Source organism: Vulpes vulpes, chromosome 14 (assembly GCF_048418805.1).
Source record: "Vulpes vulpes isolate BD-2025 chromosome 14, VulVul3, whole genome shotgun sequence".
NCBI classification, from domain to species: domain Eukaryota; kingdom Metazoa; phylum Chordata; class Mammalia; order Carnivora; family Canidae; genus Vulpes; species Vulpes vulpes.
Genome location: NC_132793.1, coordinates 72,017,729 through 72,034,687, shown reverse-complemented (window position 1 = coordinate 72,034,687; position 16,959 = coordinate 72,017,729). Strand labels below are relative to the sequence as shown.

The 16,959-nt window shown below is 37.0% G+C and overlaps 1 protein-coding gene across 7 annotated transcripts in view; it reads left to right on the top strand.

Annotated features, from left to right (window-relative positions):
• The window catches only part of VCAN (versican), a 111,897-nt gene extending 96,274 nt beyond the window's left edge, over positions 1–15,623 (top strand). For all 7 annotated transcript variants that reach the window (XM_072736869.1, XM_072736866.1, XM_072736868.1 and 4 more), the window contains 3 exons: positions 7,202–7,346; positions 14,137–14,319; positions 14,465–15,623. In XM_072736869.1, the coding sequence (XP_072592970.1) occupies positions 7,202–7,346; positions 14,137–14,319; positions 14,465–14,592 (456 nt within the window). In that variant the 3' untranslated portion in view covers positions 14,593–15,623. The remainder of the gene's footprint in view (positions 1–7,201; positions 7,347–14,136; positions 14,320–14,464) is intronic.
• The last annotated feature ends 1,336 nt before the right edge of the window (positions 15,624–16,959 follow it).

The following is a 16,959-nucleotide window of genomic DNA, read 5'->3' as shown; positions in this document are numbered from 1 at the left end:
CAAATCTAACGGACAGCTCAGTTTTAGCATCTCAAGAGTCCTATTGCTATTTATTTCTCTATTTAACCATTTTGAATCTTCTGTGTTGTATTTATGGTGAGAACCTATCTGTGGAAATAGGGGCATCTCTAAAGATCTTGGATAATTCTTCCCTAGGGCCAAGAAGTATTATACTTGTGTGTGTGTGTGTGTGTGTGTGTGTGTGAGAGAGAGAGAGAGAGAGAGAGAGAGAGAGGTCAATCTTATATCTCAAAAAGATGAACTTCAGTTTCGTCTAGTGTCTGTGAAAATTCTGTTTTCTCTTCAGTGGAGAGGAAGGGAAATCAAGAGATTCTAAAGAGTATCTTAACTTTTTAGGGAAGTAGTTAGTGCCAGTGATTATTCTTTGTAGTTATTTGAACAAGTTAAGAAATTGTAAAAACTCAATGAAAAGACTTGGAAATGGGTCAAATATTATGGAGAAGGAATAATTGTCAATTAAGTTTTGATAGGATAGGTTGCTTTGGAGTCTTCTTCATTTTAAGATGCTGATAAAAGGGAATCAAAAACAAGAGCTTAATGTTCTGGAGTTTCTTTCTCCACTAGAGGTTGAAACATGATCTTGTACCTGCAAAGTTTTGATTTTTGAAGTGACATTCTCTTGTAAAGACTTTTTTTTTTTTTTAACTTGATACAGGAAGACATACTATTTGGAATGTTGCATGGAGGGATAAGACTAAGTCATTGTGTGCTTCAAGAACCTTCCTTGCTCCAGTCTTTCCTTTTCACCACCTAGCTGTTTGCATTTTTCTTCAGAAATGGATTTGCTTGTATGTGTATTCAATAAAGGACCAGCTGGGATGGGGCTGTCACAGCAGCAACTGATTAATACTGGATATCTTGTTTCATTTCTCTCACTGAGAGCCATGCTCAAAGCTGAACTCAAAAAACTCCTTTTTTAAAGCAAAGCAACTGGTTTATTTCTAGACCTTCTATATTTCTGAAATGATTTTTTTTAACCTCAGAAAAAAGACAGTTATCCATCTTTGCATAAGGAAAAGTTCAGTTAGTCACATTACATTTTTATCATGACTGTTTTGCTCATGCTTGTGACACTAGTTATCTGCTGAGATTTTAGGGCCATTGATCATGGCCGTGTGGTGTGTATTTTAAAGATAAAAGATCGTCCGGTATCTCTGAATGATACTTGGGACTAGACACTACATAATCCGAGATTTAACTTGAAAGGACTTAAACCTTGTCTAACTTTAGTAGATTGCTAATAACCTTCAAAAACAGAGACCCCCACCTCCACCCCCTGCCCACCCCAAATGCTCACACACTTTACCCTCCTTGGTGTGTTTATGGAATGAAGTTGGAGACCTGCAAAGAGCTGAGAGGAGAGAATAGCTCTTCAGCCATGCTGCTTGAGAAAAATTAGTCGAGTCCCTCGTAGGTCTGTGGAATTGAGGTCACTCTCTGAGAGTGAAGAATTTTGGCAGGCAGGGAAGTCCTGTGTGCTCCAGAAGACCTGCGGATTAATTCTTCGCTTTTATATTAATGTGAGACAGAAACAAATTTTTGACAATGAAATACAGATTATTTGGAAGAAAATAAGCTAAACATATATAAAGTTTCATAGACTTTTGGATCTATTCTGAGTTTTTCCTCTCAGTATTAGGATTGGTTCAAAATGAATTCTCTGGTTTGGAGAGACAATTTTCATATGAGAGAAGCATGCATGCTTAGCTGTTGGATTTTGGCCAGGGTGTGTGTGTGTGTGTGTGTGTGTGTGTGTTAAATATTGTATTTACTTATTTGAGCATGAGCAGGGTAGGGGGTGCAAAGGGAGAGGGACAAGCAGTCTCCCTGCTGAGTAGGGAGATCTTGATCTGAGCCCAAGGCAGATGCTTAACCTACTGAGCCACCCAGGCACCCTGGCCAAGATATTTTGAATCATTTTATGCTTTTGGCAGCCAACTTGTTTGAACCCATTTGGGGGAAAAAAGAAAGAGAAAACAATAACTGAAAAGTTACTAAGTCCAACTTAATTGAATTGGTTGTCTTTTTCGGCACTTTTGTTTTTTACAGAGACAGAGAAGGGTCATCTAACTGGAGCTCTAAGAGTAACTTTTGTCATGTGATATATAACATTAAGGAATTTCACACTGATATAAAATAATTATCTCTTAATAACGTGCAAGTCTGTTGTAGAATATGTAGAAAATTGTATACCTTGAGCTGGCTTTCCTCTATATCAACTAGTTGAGTTTTATGTCATGATTTTCTCTGCCATCGAAGAGAGTGAAAATGCAAAGTAATTTAGAATTCTCTTTTTAGACAGTCTTGACTTTTTTTTCTGGTTTCTGGGGGAGGTAGTGAGAGTTTGGGGTTTGGGTTGAGGAACATGAGTCTCCGAGACACAGACAAACGTGCAGAGGTCTGATCAGCATTTGACTTTGTCAATGGTGTTGAAATGAATTCTCTGCAAACCATGCTGGCTTTTTGGAATAATTCTTAGTTTGTCCATCCAGCCCTAGAAGAGGGTTGATCTAGGGTAGACTACCCAGGGTGTTTGCTTATAATCCCAAAGGAAGAGAAAAATGACAAAATGGGAGTGGGGCATATTTCTCTGCTCATTCCAAGGATCTACATTTCTGTGTGTATAAGACACTGCCTGTATGAGAGAGGCTCTATTACATTCTTATAACTCCGAATTGATTTCCTGAGGAGAGATCTCTTTCTAACGTTTAACTTTAGTGAAAAAAATACATTATTAAACCTGAAGTCAACGATTTATTTTTTATACCCTTTCCCTCGCAAGTGATATTAAAAATAAAGCTGTAAAGAATTCAAGAGGAAACAAAGAAAGTTATTCAGAACACTGAAGTTTCCTTTCTAAGCTAGTTAGGCAATAACATGGAGCAAAATCAAAGCATCCTAGCCAAAATAAATCTGCACAATGGAGCTATCAGATATGAGGTAATAGTGTGACATGCCTGTGGGTATCAGACATTCTTGTAAAAACCACAGGCCCAAAGTTTGGTCCCGCACCATTAAGCCACAGTTCAGCCAAGCAACAACACAGAACACAGGTTTTAAATCACTGTTGCAAGCCAAATGTAATTCCCACCAAAAACAATTAAATCTTTTACCAGAGGTCTGAGTCTGGGCAGCTTAAGCCCTGAGAATCACTTTAGTGGCATGGAATCTGAATCTCATTTCACTGTGAAAATGAGACGGTCATTGTTCGGATCAGGAGGGAACGTCAGCTGCAGTGGCAGTCAAGTAACTGGTCAGTTGAAGTGCTGTTTGTTGAGGTTAGATTAGAAAAAGGTTAGCTAAGAAATTTATGTTTCTTCCTGAGAGCTGCATAGATCCTTTTACCATGTTCATTTTTACTGATTAGAAAAATAATTCATGCTCACTCTAGGGAGGTGGAGAGCATATAAGAAGGTATAGACTAAAATATCATCTCTGGGGATCCCTGGGTGGCTCGGTGGTTTGGTGCCTGCCTTTGGCCCAGGGCACGATCCTGGAGTCCCGGGATCGAGTCCCGTGTCGGGCTCCTGGCATGGAGCCTGCTTCTCCGTCTGCCTGTGTCTCTGCCTCTCTCTCTCTATCATGAATAAATAAAAAAATAAATAAAATCTTAGAAAAAAATAAATAAAATATCTGTCTCATATAACTCAGATATGAACTTTGTCATATTTCACCTCATTTCCTTTGGTTTTTCACAGACATGCACATGGGTACACACACGCGCGCTGCTGTATCTGAGAGTGTGTAGAATTTGGATCACTGTGTATTTTTAGTATTTTGCTTTTTAATTTTAACTTAACACTTCTTTTAGTATTTTGCATCTCCTTGTATATTTTTCACAGACAAGATATTTAATGGTTATATAATATGCCACTTGTCTGACCATACCCATGCCATAATTTATTGAGTACATATTAACTGCAAAAGATTTTTACCCATTTACTGCTAGTATAAATAATATTTTAGATAAACTATTGTTTACATCTCTGATTACTCTTTAGGATAGAATTTTAGAAGTGGAATTTGGGGGTCTAAGGGTTGGAACTTTTTGAGGCTCCTGATAGGTATTACCAACTGTTTTCCAGAATGGTTATTGCCTGTCTCACCATTATTGCCATCTGGGAGCAGCAAACATCTTCAATTAGAAGTAGAAATGGATAAGGAAGACTGCAACACAGGCTGTTGTTCACTATTCCCAAATATCTAATTATTTATTAAATATTACCAGTGTGTGCCAAGCATAGTTCCTGGCCTTGAGGATATACTAGTAAACAAAAGAACCCCAAATTCGTGTCTTCAATGAGCTTACATTCTACTAAGGAGAAGATAATACAATACATAAATTATAAAGGACATTAGAATTTATTAGTTGTTAAGACAAATAAAGCAAGGAAGAGAAATGAGCAGTGTGAGTAGGGACAAGGAAGCGGGGAGCGTTGTACGTTTGTACATTCTATGGAGATGTTGGAAAATTTTCCATCTTTGAGGACTTTTTACTCATTTCCTATAAGAGGTTAGTTAGAAAGTAACCTAGAAATTATTGAGCTCCAAAATCCATAAGTGTTTGGGGAACTCTAGAACCTTTGGCCATTAAAAATATTAAATACAGATATTTGTTAGTTTCAAGGAATTCCTATTCCTTTATTACTTTAGTTTAGTTTCAAGGAATTCCTATTCCTTTATTAATTTAATTTAGTTTAGTTTAATCATTTTTATTTTGATCCTGCTTTACTTTGTCTGTTAAAGACGACTTAGTTATGTATCAGCAACAGGCTGAATATGATTTATATCCCTGCTTTCTTGTTCCATTTCCTTATTATCTATTTAAAAAGAATAGCAAAACCACACACACACACACACACACACACAAGAAAGGCTTCATGGGTGGAGGGTGAGAGATGATAAGGCAAGGGAAGTTCACAAGGAAAAGGAAAATAGAGAATTAATTAGAAACTCATTTTAGAGCAAATATCAGTTCCTGGTTGCAGGGAGACCTGCCAGTCATGCTTTGGTGAGTATGGTCCTGTGAACATCCTACCCAAGGCTTTCTGGGCAGTAAGTCTGCGGTACCATTGAGGCTATTAGAATTGGATTTCAGTCCATATAATTCCTGGATTTCTACCAGAAAAATAAAAACACTTTTCATTCTGTGTTTTGCCAAAAACAAACAAACCCCAACACCCCCACCCCAACAAAACAAAACAAAACACCACAATATCTTTATTAAGCTTATCTTGGTTCTGTGCATTTTATTACTTTCCAAAGACTTTTTTTTACATAGCAGGGATCTCTTATCTCCTATCTTAATTTTGTCATGATTCAGGAGGATTTTAAAGCAAAGCTAGGCAGAGAGATTGAAGGAAAAGTAAGTAAGTCTCTTAATTTGTAGGCTTTCCAACTTTAGATCTTCTCACAAGTGATTTTATCAAAGATTAAGGTTTTTTTGTTTGTTTGTTTTGTTTTTTGCCACACTTTTAGTTTTAAAAGCTATTTGTTTTTCTGAGAAGAAAGAAAAATTACAAATATTTTCTAATCTATGTACTATATGGTTTTAAAAGACATAAGAGTAGCCATGATGTTATGTTTTTTCTTTCTTTCTTTTTTTGGGGTGTAGGGGGGCATGCCCTGAATTGGAAACAGTTGCCTTCACCTTACATACAGTTCTTTCCTCTTGGACTTTATCATTCCCAAATAAAATCTCTTAATTCATTGTTTTAAGCAACAGACTTATTTTAAATATAATTCAAGGAAAGACTTACAAATCTGTAGGCATGGAAAAGATAGTCATATTAGCCATCTTCACATAAATCTGAACCTGTCCTTCTACTAAGTGAAGGCAGTTTGTCTCCACCAGTGCTGTCAGTGTTAGATGTGATACACAACATGATAGTAGGCAAAGCGTATTGAAAAAGTGATTCTCAAGTTGAGCCAGAAAGGTAGAAAGACACTGAATAAACGTGTCCCATATCACATTCTAGTTACAAGGAACCCAAAACTAGAAGGTCACTCTCTCATAGTCCAAAGTTTATTATTTTTGAATAGGCATAGGGCCTGTGTTTTTCATATACTTACTAGTTATGGAAAAGCATTTTAAAGTATTAAGAAATTGAATATAAACCTCAGAGTCCTGAGTGCTTTGCATCTCAGAGGCCCAAGTTACCCCAATCCTGTTGGATTCTTGTAAGAGATAATACATACCAAGCACCTAGTAGAGAGCTTCATCCATTATAGGTGCTAAATAAATGACAGGTGTTACTTTGGTGGAAGAGAGCACGTGCTGCACACCTGTGAGTGGGGGGAGGGGCCAGAGGGAGAGACTCTCAAGCACACTTCCCACTGGGCGTGGAGCCCATGAGATCATGACTTGAGCCGAAACCAAGAGTCAGATGCTTAACTGACTGAGCTGCCCAGTGCCCTAAAGTAAGATATATTTTTAAAAGCTTATCGTTTATATCAATATACTTAAATGTGATAAATGTTTTTATTAAGAGAATACAACTTCCAGTTTAGATTGTAAACCAAAACTTAACTGTATGGTGTACATAGGAATCACATCTACGACCTTACTCAGGAAGGTTAAATATAAAATGATGGGTATGTGTATATTGGGTAACTATAAAAAATAGAGCAAACATCTCAATTTTTTTAACCAAATTCACGAACTTAGATAAAAACAATCACACAATAAGGCAAGAAAAGGTACATTATAGTGATAAAGATGTTAAAGGAAAAATGAAGATCCTATTGCACTATAATCACAACTACATAACATTACACATGCACTTAAGGCCTAGGAGGAAACATGACAGGGTCACAAGATTAGGGATTCTTTTCTCTACTTCCACTACTATTGTTACATTTAATAATAATAACATGATTAAATTTCTTAAATTGAGCATTGATTATATATTTAGAAATCTAGGATAACTAGAACAAAATTTCTCAGATGTATCTCACTGCTAAACGGGGGCAAATACATATTTGTTGAAGAGAGACTTTGAGATACATAATATATTTTCCACTCAGTGTAAAAATCTCTTTCTTTACCATTAGAATGATTTCAGTTAGATAGTTCATAAGAAGTTGTTGTTGTTCTAATTCCATTGTGACGTCGAGACTTGTCACCTTATCATTTGCTCCTTTTTACGACTCAAGCTCTGTTCTTCCTCCATTTTCACAGCAATATGAGAACTGGAGGCCCAACCAGCCGGACAGCTTCTTTTCTGCTGGAGAGGACTGTGTTGTAATCATTTGGCATGAGAATGGCCAGTGGAATGATGTTCCCTGCAATTATCATCTCACTTATACCTGCAAGAAAGGAACAGGTAATGATTAGTTAATAATGCACACTTAATCTGCATTATTATCAAGCGAATTCAGGAAAAAATCCACTTTATTACTTCAATACATGAACTGGATGTCACTACAGCATCTCTTACTGCCCCTGGAATATTTCGCTCTTCCAATACATTTGAAGTTTGTTTTCAATAATGTCTTTACCTTAGATTTCAGATGCTAAGATAACAATGTAGCATTTATATTAAAAAAACAAAACAACCAAAAAAAACAAAAAAACAAAAAACAAAAAAAACTACCTGGCAGTAGCTTTAAGAAAAATAAAGTGTCAGTCCAAGAGCCTATCCACCTGCTTATTCTGATGAGGAGAACATTTAAAAAAATTAGTTGTCAACATTTAAAAACTGGGATATATTATAAAATGATCTGAATTTTTTACTTTTCAAAAAAAAAAAATTAGAACTGGTACCATTTGGTCCATGTTCAAATTTATCAGTGCTCTGAAGTGCTGGAGCTGAAAACCACTGCTCTCCTTCAGTGGGGACTGTAGTCTCTAGCTTTGTTCCTTCTCTCCTTGTGGCAAAATGCCTGGTCTTTGTAGGCATTTGAATTTTTTAACCATTCCCTTAGGAGCTCCTAGCACGGAAACAACATTACTGTATCTCTGGTTGATACCTTCAACACATGATAAAATAATAACATTTGAAATGTAAGCTCTGTCATGAGATTTGCTTAGTCGACATCAAACAGATAAAATGAAGAATGCTGATTTTAAAAAGTGTTCATTACTGACCAATTTGTTTGAATTTCCAAGACACGCTGTGTAGACTTCTTCCTTTAAAAAATAGGAATTCCATCAAAATCTTTTAACCTGCTTACAATTGATAATGGTGTTAGAACATGAAAATTTAGCCTCTAAATGTACCCAGACCTTTTCATCAAGTATGAGTACAAATGCAAAATATGAAATCCACTTGATTTATTTGTCTTTGGATAAAAAAAAATAATCAACTAAAAGTACACACTCTGTAGATGTTTTGGCAAAGACTTAAACTCTAATAGTAAGACATTCTATCAGAAGAAAGAAAACACTGAGATGCAGAGAGCTCGGATGAAACTCAGCTGTGAGCCGGGTCACTCTCTCTGCTGTTCTCTTACCTAAAGCAGAAATGATTGTGAACAGCCTTTCTGTGTGAGCGGCTTCCCTGGCTCTGTGCATCACTCGGGCACTTTTGCCACAAGACTTGTGAAAATAGCAAATCAAGTATTTGCTGTTTTCCCTGCTTCTAGCATCAGAAGTCTTTAATGAACTGTTTGTCTCAATCTGAGAGTGGCATTTGCCTGGTTAGATCTCCAGATGTTCCCTGGAGTCATGCTTTCCCCTTTGTGGTCAAACATTCTTGTATTTCCCCTGGGTGTTTTGTTTTGTTTTGTTTTGTTTTGTTTTGTTTTCACCCTAAAGTAGGGTTTCTCAACAGTAGCACTCTTCATCTTTTGGTCCAGAAAAATGCTTACTTGTGGGGGCTGTCCTGTGCACTGTAGACGGTTTCCGCAGCATTTCTGCCCTCGAGGCACTGAATGCCAGTAACAGTCTTTTCCATCCACATCCACCTTCTCTGCCTTGGAATAAGCGTCAGTGTCTCTCAACTTTACCGCCATCCCTGGGGGGAGGGTGGCGAGGAAGAGAACTGCCCCCAGGGTGACCATCACAGCCTACAGCCACAGACGTTTCACAAAAACAGCACGTTGGTTTACATTTCCTGAAGGGGAAAGAGATTTAGAAAAAATCGGTTCCACCTCACTAAAGGGAAAACCAAACCAAACAAAATGATTATTTTATTTTATCTTCCTACCATCTGATTTTTAGTCATAGAGACTTAACTTTTTGGTAATCAATACTCTGGGGAATTTTATGAATGCCTATAGACTTTTATAAAAGACTCGTTTCTTTTTTCAGATTATCTTAGACACCTTCAACCAGACAGACCTAAGTAATTCTTTCAATTAAATACTTGGAAAGAGGGTTACAGTATATGTAAAAGGCATTTTTCCCAGTTTTAAGAAGACATAATTGACATTAAGTTTAAGGCATACCACGTGGCAGCTTGACTTACATGTGTTGTGACATGATTACCACAGGTTGGCTGACATCCATCTTCTCACATAGATAAAAGGAAGAGAAAGAAGAAAAGAAGAAAGGGGAAAAAATTTTCTCCTTGTGATGAGAACTGTTAGGATTTATTATTTTATTCCTGCACATCATACAGCAGTGTTAGCCACAGTCATCATGTTACATTGCGTCCTTAGTCCTTATTTATCATATAACTGGAATTTGTTGTACCTTTGACCACTTACAAATCCCCCCACCTCCTTCCCCCACCCCCCGCCCCCAACTAGTAACCATGTGTCTGATCTTCTTTTCTGAGTCTGTTTGGGTTTTTTTTTCTCCTCTTCCTGTTTTTTTGTTTGTTTTAGATTATACATATTTAGATTTTTAGATTTGCTTTAGATCCCACATGGGAAGGAAACCATATAGTATGTCTCTTTCTCTGACATACTTCACATTGCTTAATGCCCTCCAGGCCCATCCGTGTGGTCACAAATGATGGAATTCCACTTTTTATGGCTGAGCAATATTCCATCGGACGCCTGTGTATATATAGCACAGCTGATTTACGCACTCACTCATCGGTGGGCACTTAGGTTGACTCCCTGTCTTGGCTGTAGTAAGCAGTGCTGCAGTGAACACGGGCATGCGGGTATCTTTTTGAGTTAGGATTTTTGCTACCTCTGGATATGTTCCCAGAAGCAGAATTACTGGATATATGGCAGTTCTATTTTAATTTTTTGAGGATTCCCCCAAACTTCCTCCGACTTTCCTAATAGCTGTACCAATTTACAGTCCTGCATGGGTTCCCTTTTCTCCTCATCCTCACCAGCATCTGTTATCTCTTGTCTTTTTAATAATAGGCATTCTAACAGGTATGAGTGATAGGTGATTATGGTTTTGATTTGCATTTCCCTAGTGACTAGTGATGTGATGTTGAGCATCTTTTCATATCCCTCTTGGCCTGTTATGTGTCTCTGGAGAAATGTCTATTCAGGCCCTTTGCCCTTTTTTTAATTGGGTTTTTTGGAGTTGTCATCAGCCCCACTGGTCAGAGTTGCTGGAAAACTCTCCACAGCAGGTGGGGCTGTGACTCAGCACCTTGCCCGGATGTGAGCAAACCAGGCTTGAGGGGGGCAAAACTCCTCATTTGAGGATCTGAATCAGGCAGCCAAGTTCCTGATCAGAGTGTGCCTCTGCCTTGGCTCTGCAGGTGAGCAAAGCTGCTGCCTGGGGTTACGACTGGGGTTACGACTTAGGCACTGCAGGTATAAATCTGCTCTGCCAAGACCCATGTGCTGGTTGTTGCCAGCCCCTCCCCACTTCACCATCACAGTCCGAGCCCCAGTAGCTGGGCCCCAAAGATGCCCCCATCATCCCTGTGGTACAGTGCGTGGTAGGCCTCCAACAAAGCATCCCACGGTGCCGGGGGAGGCTGGTGGTCTTCCCAGGGGAAGCTGGGACTCAGGGAAGACCTCTCCACATGGTGCTGCAGGGTCCTGGAGGAGGAGCAAAGTAGTCCGCGTGTAACCCCTACGCTTAGCCTACTGATGTGGTCTGTCTTGTTCTCAGGTGTAGGGGAGGGCCTCAGCCTCACTTCCATGTTCTAGGTTGCTCTCAGTCATGTCTTGTTCTTGAGTAGTTGCTAGTTGTTCTTGGTAACATCGTTCTCAGAGGCATATATATATATATATATATATTAAGAACACAGTGAATACCAGCCACGTACCTTTGGAGCATCCTGCAGGTTCCTTACAATCCCATCTATTTATTTCCCAATTCCAACCATACATAATGACTTAATTCCCTTACTTTTCTCTTTAACATTATCACACAAGCTTGTAATTGTAAATAACAGATCACTTAGTTTTGCACATTCTTGAACTTCAGGTAAAGTCATACTGTATGCATTTTGTGACTTGCTTTTTTTTTTTTGTTCACTTTTTGTGAGATTTATCTATGTTGATACATTTAGCTGTATTTCTTCATTTTGCTGCTTGCAGTATTTTATGTATAACTAATTATATAATATTTTATTTACCACTTCTCCTGTCAGTAGACATTTGGGTTATCTTGAGTGTTTTTGCTATTACAGTGTTTCTAAGAACATTCTTGAACTTGTTCCTAGTAACTCTTTGTGAGCCTCCCTGGGGGATTTTTCCAGGAGTGACATTGCTGACTCATAGGCTATATGTACCATCAAATTTACTAGAAAATGCCTATTTTTTTCCAAACTAGTTGTACCAATTTACACTCCCACCAGCAATATGTGAGAGTTCCTGTTACTCCACATCTTCTCTAACATTTGATATTATTGGACTTTGAGATTTTTGCCATCTAGTGGATATAAAATGTTATCTTGTGTGATTTAATTTGCATTTTCTTGGCTGCTTTTCCCTGATTATCATTTCATATACGTCATTCACTTATAACTCTTGTGATGTTTCTGTTTGTATCTGTTCCTTATTTTTTTTAATTGATTGCTTTTCTTTTATATGATGATTAATTGGCATCCTTTTTATATCCTGGTTAGTAATCCCTTGACAATTATATATGTTGCAAATATCTTCTCCCAGTTTATAGATTGTTTTACTTTTACCCTGCGGTATTTAGTGATGAACCGAATTCTTCACTTTGTTTTATTTTTCCTTTATGGTTCAAACCTTTTTGTAGCCGAAGAAATCTTTACCTACTCTAAGGTCAGAAAGATATTCTATATTGTTTTGTAAATGTCTTATAGTTTTTGCCTTTTATATTTTCTATATTTTTAACTATCTAGAATTGATTTCCTATGTACTCTTTGGAGTATTAGGCAAACTAATACCCACCTGTCCAAGTGAAAAAATTACCTTTCCCTCACTATTTTTGCCATGTTACTTCTGTCAAGTGTCAAGCATATATATGTGTGGGTCTATTTCTGGTCTATTTGCCTGTCCTTTCCAATGCCACACTCATTGAATTATTTTAGCTTTATTATAAGTCTTCATATATAAGTAGACTTGGAAAAAATCTGTACATTGATAATGACAACTTTTAATTTGTTGGCAAAGCACATAATCAAGTATAAACGAATTATCTAACTGATAGTTTTTTTTAACCTTCTATATCTCTTTGGTTTCATTCTATCTGATACTTGCTAGTATCTGGACTAGTATAGGCTACAGATATTTCAGATTGGGGTTATCATTGATCCATATACATAGTGTGGTTCACTAATTGAAAATGACATATTTTTATAGAAATTTCAGCTTATACGAATTTCTGATGATCAAATATTCATATGCACAATTACTTCTAATTTGTTAGTTATAGATAGCATGACTTTATAATTTATTTTTTGGTTATATCTCAGTGACAATCTCGTATGTGAATTAAAAGATATGCTTGGATTGTGTTTCATGCAGTCAGTAGGTTCCAAGCTGTTTTGTCAGGCAGAAATAAATTAGAGGAACAAAATATTTAAGTGAAACCACATTTGTCATTGCAAAAGATATAGTTGTAAACAGCCTTCTGAATATGTAAATAAATTTAATATTTGTAAACTTTTGATATTAGGATGTTGACATCCAAACATCTTGGTACCAAAGTTTCTGGTAATCATTCTCCTGTTGAAGATTTAAATTATTTCATGAGAGCATATAACATGTTCTGTGGGCTTTGTGATATCAGAATCCTCAAAGTAAACTATTGGAAAGGGAATGCCATTTAGGGAAATTACATTGAAGTTAAGTTATATTTTTATTAGATATTTAACAAAACATAATCACTTAATAAAAACTAATTTTTGAAGTATGTAATTTGAAACAAGCATACTAATGTTGAATTAAACTGTAAGTTAATACAAATTCAGTTGAATCAATTTTCCCATTGATTCAAATTTTCAAAGAATTGAAAATTCAATTTTTGAATTTCAAAAATGCAAGGTTTCTTTTGCTGCTGTTTCATTTTTATTATTTCTGCATTGCTAGGCTTGTTGATATTCAGAATTTTTCATTGCGAATGAAATCATTTTTAATGATTAATTAATGATTTTTAATGATGGTTATATACTCCAAGATTTATCTTCATTTACCCTTTTCAAGAGCTGATATTTATGAGTTAATTACAAAAATGAGGCATGAAAGCTATGCCCTGACTTTCCCTGTTTCTAGGCAGAAGACAGAGCAAATAAACATAAAGGGAACCAGAGATATTTTCTTTACACTGAGGAGTCCATATGTTGTCCATATTTGGTCTGTATTTTAAAACTATCATGTTATTATAGATTGTTTTTTCAGAGAGGTGACTGTGATAGTTAATTGTCACAAATCCATTATTGTTCCAGTTGAAGGCGGGTAGTAAATGCAAACTTTAGGATGCTGATGGAGACAATACCAACAAGCCACATGTTGGCATGAGACACATGCTTTTTAATTTGCAATTTTTCAGAAAATGACCTTTGCAGATGGATAGTTGGATAAATGATCATTTAGCCCAGTGGTTCTTTAGTAAAACACATGGAAGGTGATATGATCTGAGATTCAAACAAGGCCCAGAGCCTCAGTATTTAGTTTTTCTCTTGAAGCATTTCAATTCTTTAATTCTAAATGATTACCTTTGATGAGGGTGCTTTGTTGGATAGCAGAAAAAGGGAAAGAGGGGGAAAAAAAAGAGTCTTATACTAATAGAAATATTTAGATTATTTGGCAATAACTCAATTTACTTTTCTTTAGTTGCTTGCGGCCAGCCCCCTGTTGTAGAAAATGCCAAGACCTTTGGAAAGATGAAACCTCGTTATGAAATCAACTCCCTGATTAGATATCACTGCAAAGATGGTTTCATTCAACGCCACCTTCCAACTATCCGTTGCCTAGGAAATGGAAGATGGGCTATGCCTAAAATTACCTGCATGAACCGTAAGTGGTCCTTTAGAAAGAATGGACAACCGTGCTATAACAACTACTAGACACCCTCATTTTACGGCTATGGTATTGGTAGTTTAGGGTATGGAGCAAGTAATATTGTTGTGTTTTCTTTCTTTCTTTCTTTCCTTCCATGTAGCGTCTGCATACCAAAGGACTTACTCTAAGAAATACTTTAAAAATTCTTCATCAGCAAAGGACAATTCAATAAATACATCAAAACATGATCACCGTTGGAGCCGAAGGTGGCAGGAGTCCAGGCGCTGATCCCTAAAATGGCGAACATGTGTTTTCATCATTTCAGCCAAAGTCCTAACTTCCTGTGCCTTTCCTATCACCTCGAGAAGTATTATCAGTTGGTTTGGATTTTTGGACCACCGTCCAGTCATTTGGGGTTGCTATGCTCCCAAAACGTTTTAAATGAAAGTATTGGCATTCAAAAAGAAAGCTAACAAAATGAAAGAAAATGAGGGCAGGAGGTAACCATTTCCAGCCTACCTAATTTCTTTAGTTTTCTATTTGCCTCCAGTGCGGACCATTTTATAATGTATACCAGCCTACTGTACTATTTAAAAAGCTCAATTTCAGCCCCAATGGCAATGTAAATAAGATGATTTAATGTTGATTTTAATCCTGTATATAAAATAAAAAGTCACACTGAGTTTGGGCATATTTAATGATGATTATGGAGCCTCAGAGGTCTTTAATCATTGGTTCGGCTGCTTTTTGTAGTTTGTTTAGGCTGGAAATAGTTTCACTTGCCCTTTGTCAGCAAGACTGAGGACGGCTTTTCCTGGACAACTAACACACACACACACACACACACACACACACACACACACACGGTCTTGCAGGTCACTGCGCCAGGTCAGCCGTAGGCGCAGTGTGCTTCCGTGTGATGCTGAAGCCTGGCTAACAGGATCCCAACGGAGCAAGGGACCGCACCATGGAACTCTTCTTTGCTGCATTCCTTTTCCTTCACTTACGAGAAAGGCCTGAATGGAGGACTTTTCTAGGACCAGGAGCATTTTTTAGGGGTCAAAGTGCTAATTATTAACTCAACCAGGTCTCCTTTTTAATGGCTTTCATAACACTAACTTGCAAGGTTGCAGATCAACACATTTCAAATGGATATAGACCTAAGGGTTCTGGAGGGTGGGGGATTGTTAAAACAACAACACACATTCAAAGAAAGAAATTTTGTATATATAACCATTTTAATCTTTTATAAAGTCTTGAATGTTCATGTATGAATGCTGCAGCTGTGAAGCATACATAAATAAATGAAGTAAGCCATACTGATTTAATTTATTGGATGTTATTTTTCCCCCAAACCTGAAAATGGACATAGTATGCTAGTTGTTTTTCAGTGTTAGCTTTTATGCTTCACCCACACAGTTTGGGACCTTATAATCTAGGTATTTTGTCCCTGATTAAATAATGTGATGGCTAGAACACATCCAGTGTTTATAATGAGAAGAGTGGAAAATGTATAGCTTCCAGCAAATGGTGTTTGCCCATTCTAAACAAGGAGTTATAGGTAGAGTGTGGGCATTTCTTCCTGTTAGGTGGAGTGTACGTGTTGACATTTCTCCCTATCTCTTCCTACTGTGTTTTCTCCCCTTTATTTGAATAAAGTGACTGCTGAAGATGAATTTGAATCATTATCCACTTAATTTAATGTCTAAAGAGAAAACCTGTGATGGAAAGAAGGCATTTAGGAGTCTTTCCCTAATTTCAGTTAAATTTCAGTTAGAGCAACCTTGAGAATAGTAGACAACAAATAAAATACAAAAAAGAGCAGACCCAGCATGGATTCTTTTTCATGAAACCTCCTTTGGCTTAGAAGGAACAAAAGTAGCTGCCATCATCTTCAGTGTCTCTGAGCAAGTTTCCTTGGTTGCTGCACTAAGTGTAATCCACCTTTGGGAGTTCCATAGCACAGAACAACACTGTGGTAACCTCTATTAGGGTTCAATTTTCTCTTTCATTACAATGCACATAATATGTTCCTGTATTTATATTATAACGTGTATAGTGTAAAATGTGAATGACTGTCGGTATTTTTTTTTTTTTTTTTTTTTTTTTTTTGTGAATGAAAATCTAAAACCTTTGTAACTTTTTATACCTGCTTTTGTTTCACCAAAGAAACCTAAAATCCTTCTTTTACTATACTGTGACTGGTCTGGTTATTTACAACTTGAAATGCTAATGTGCACCAACATTTTTATGGTCTAGTTCCATCACAAAGTTAAGCTGCTGGCTTGGATGAAATGATTTTGTGGCTGGCAGAGAAGTGATTTTCTAGGTACCTGCAAAAACTGAACGAGTAATTCTGATAGTGTTTATATCTACACAGTTATGCATTAATCTCAAACATGAAAAAAACACGCAATAGGAAGAGAGATACTTCACATTTACAGAATGTTTCCTATGAACCAGGCCAAGTGCTTTATGTGTATCATCTCCCAGCAGAGCCTGTGAAGGAGATGCTGTTACTGTCTAATTAATGGGAGATCAGCTGTAGAAAACCCAAGTCCTTCATCCAAAGTCATATAATTAGTTTGTAGTGAATGCAGGTAATCTCCAGAACGTGCGTGATATCCTCAAGAAAAATACAAAATATTATGTTCA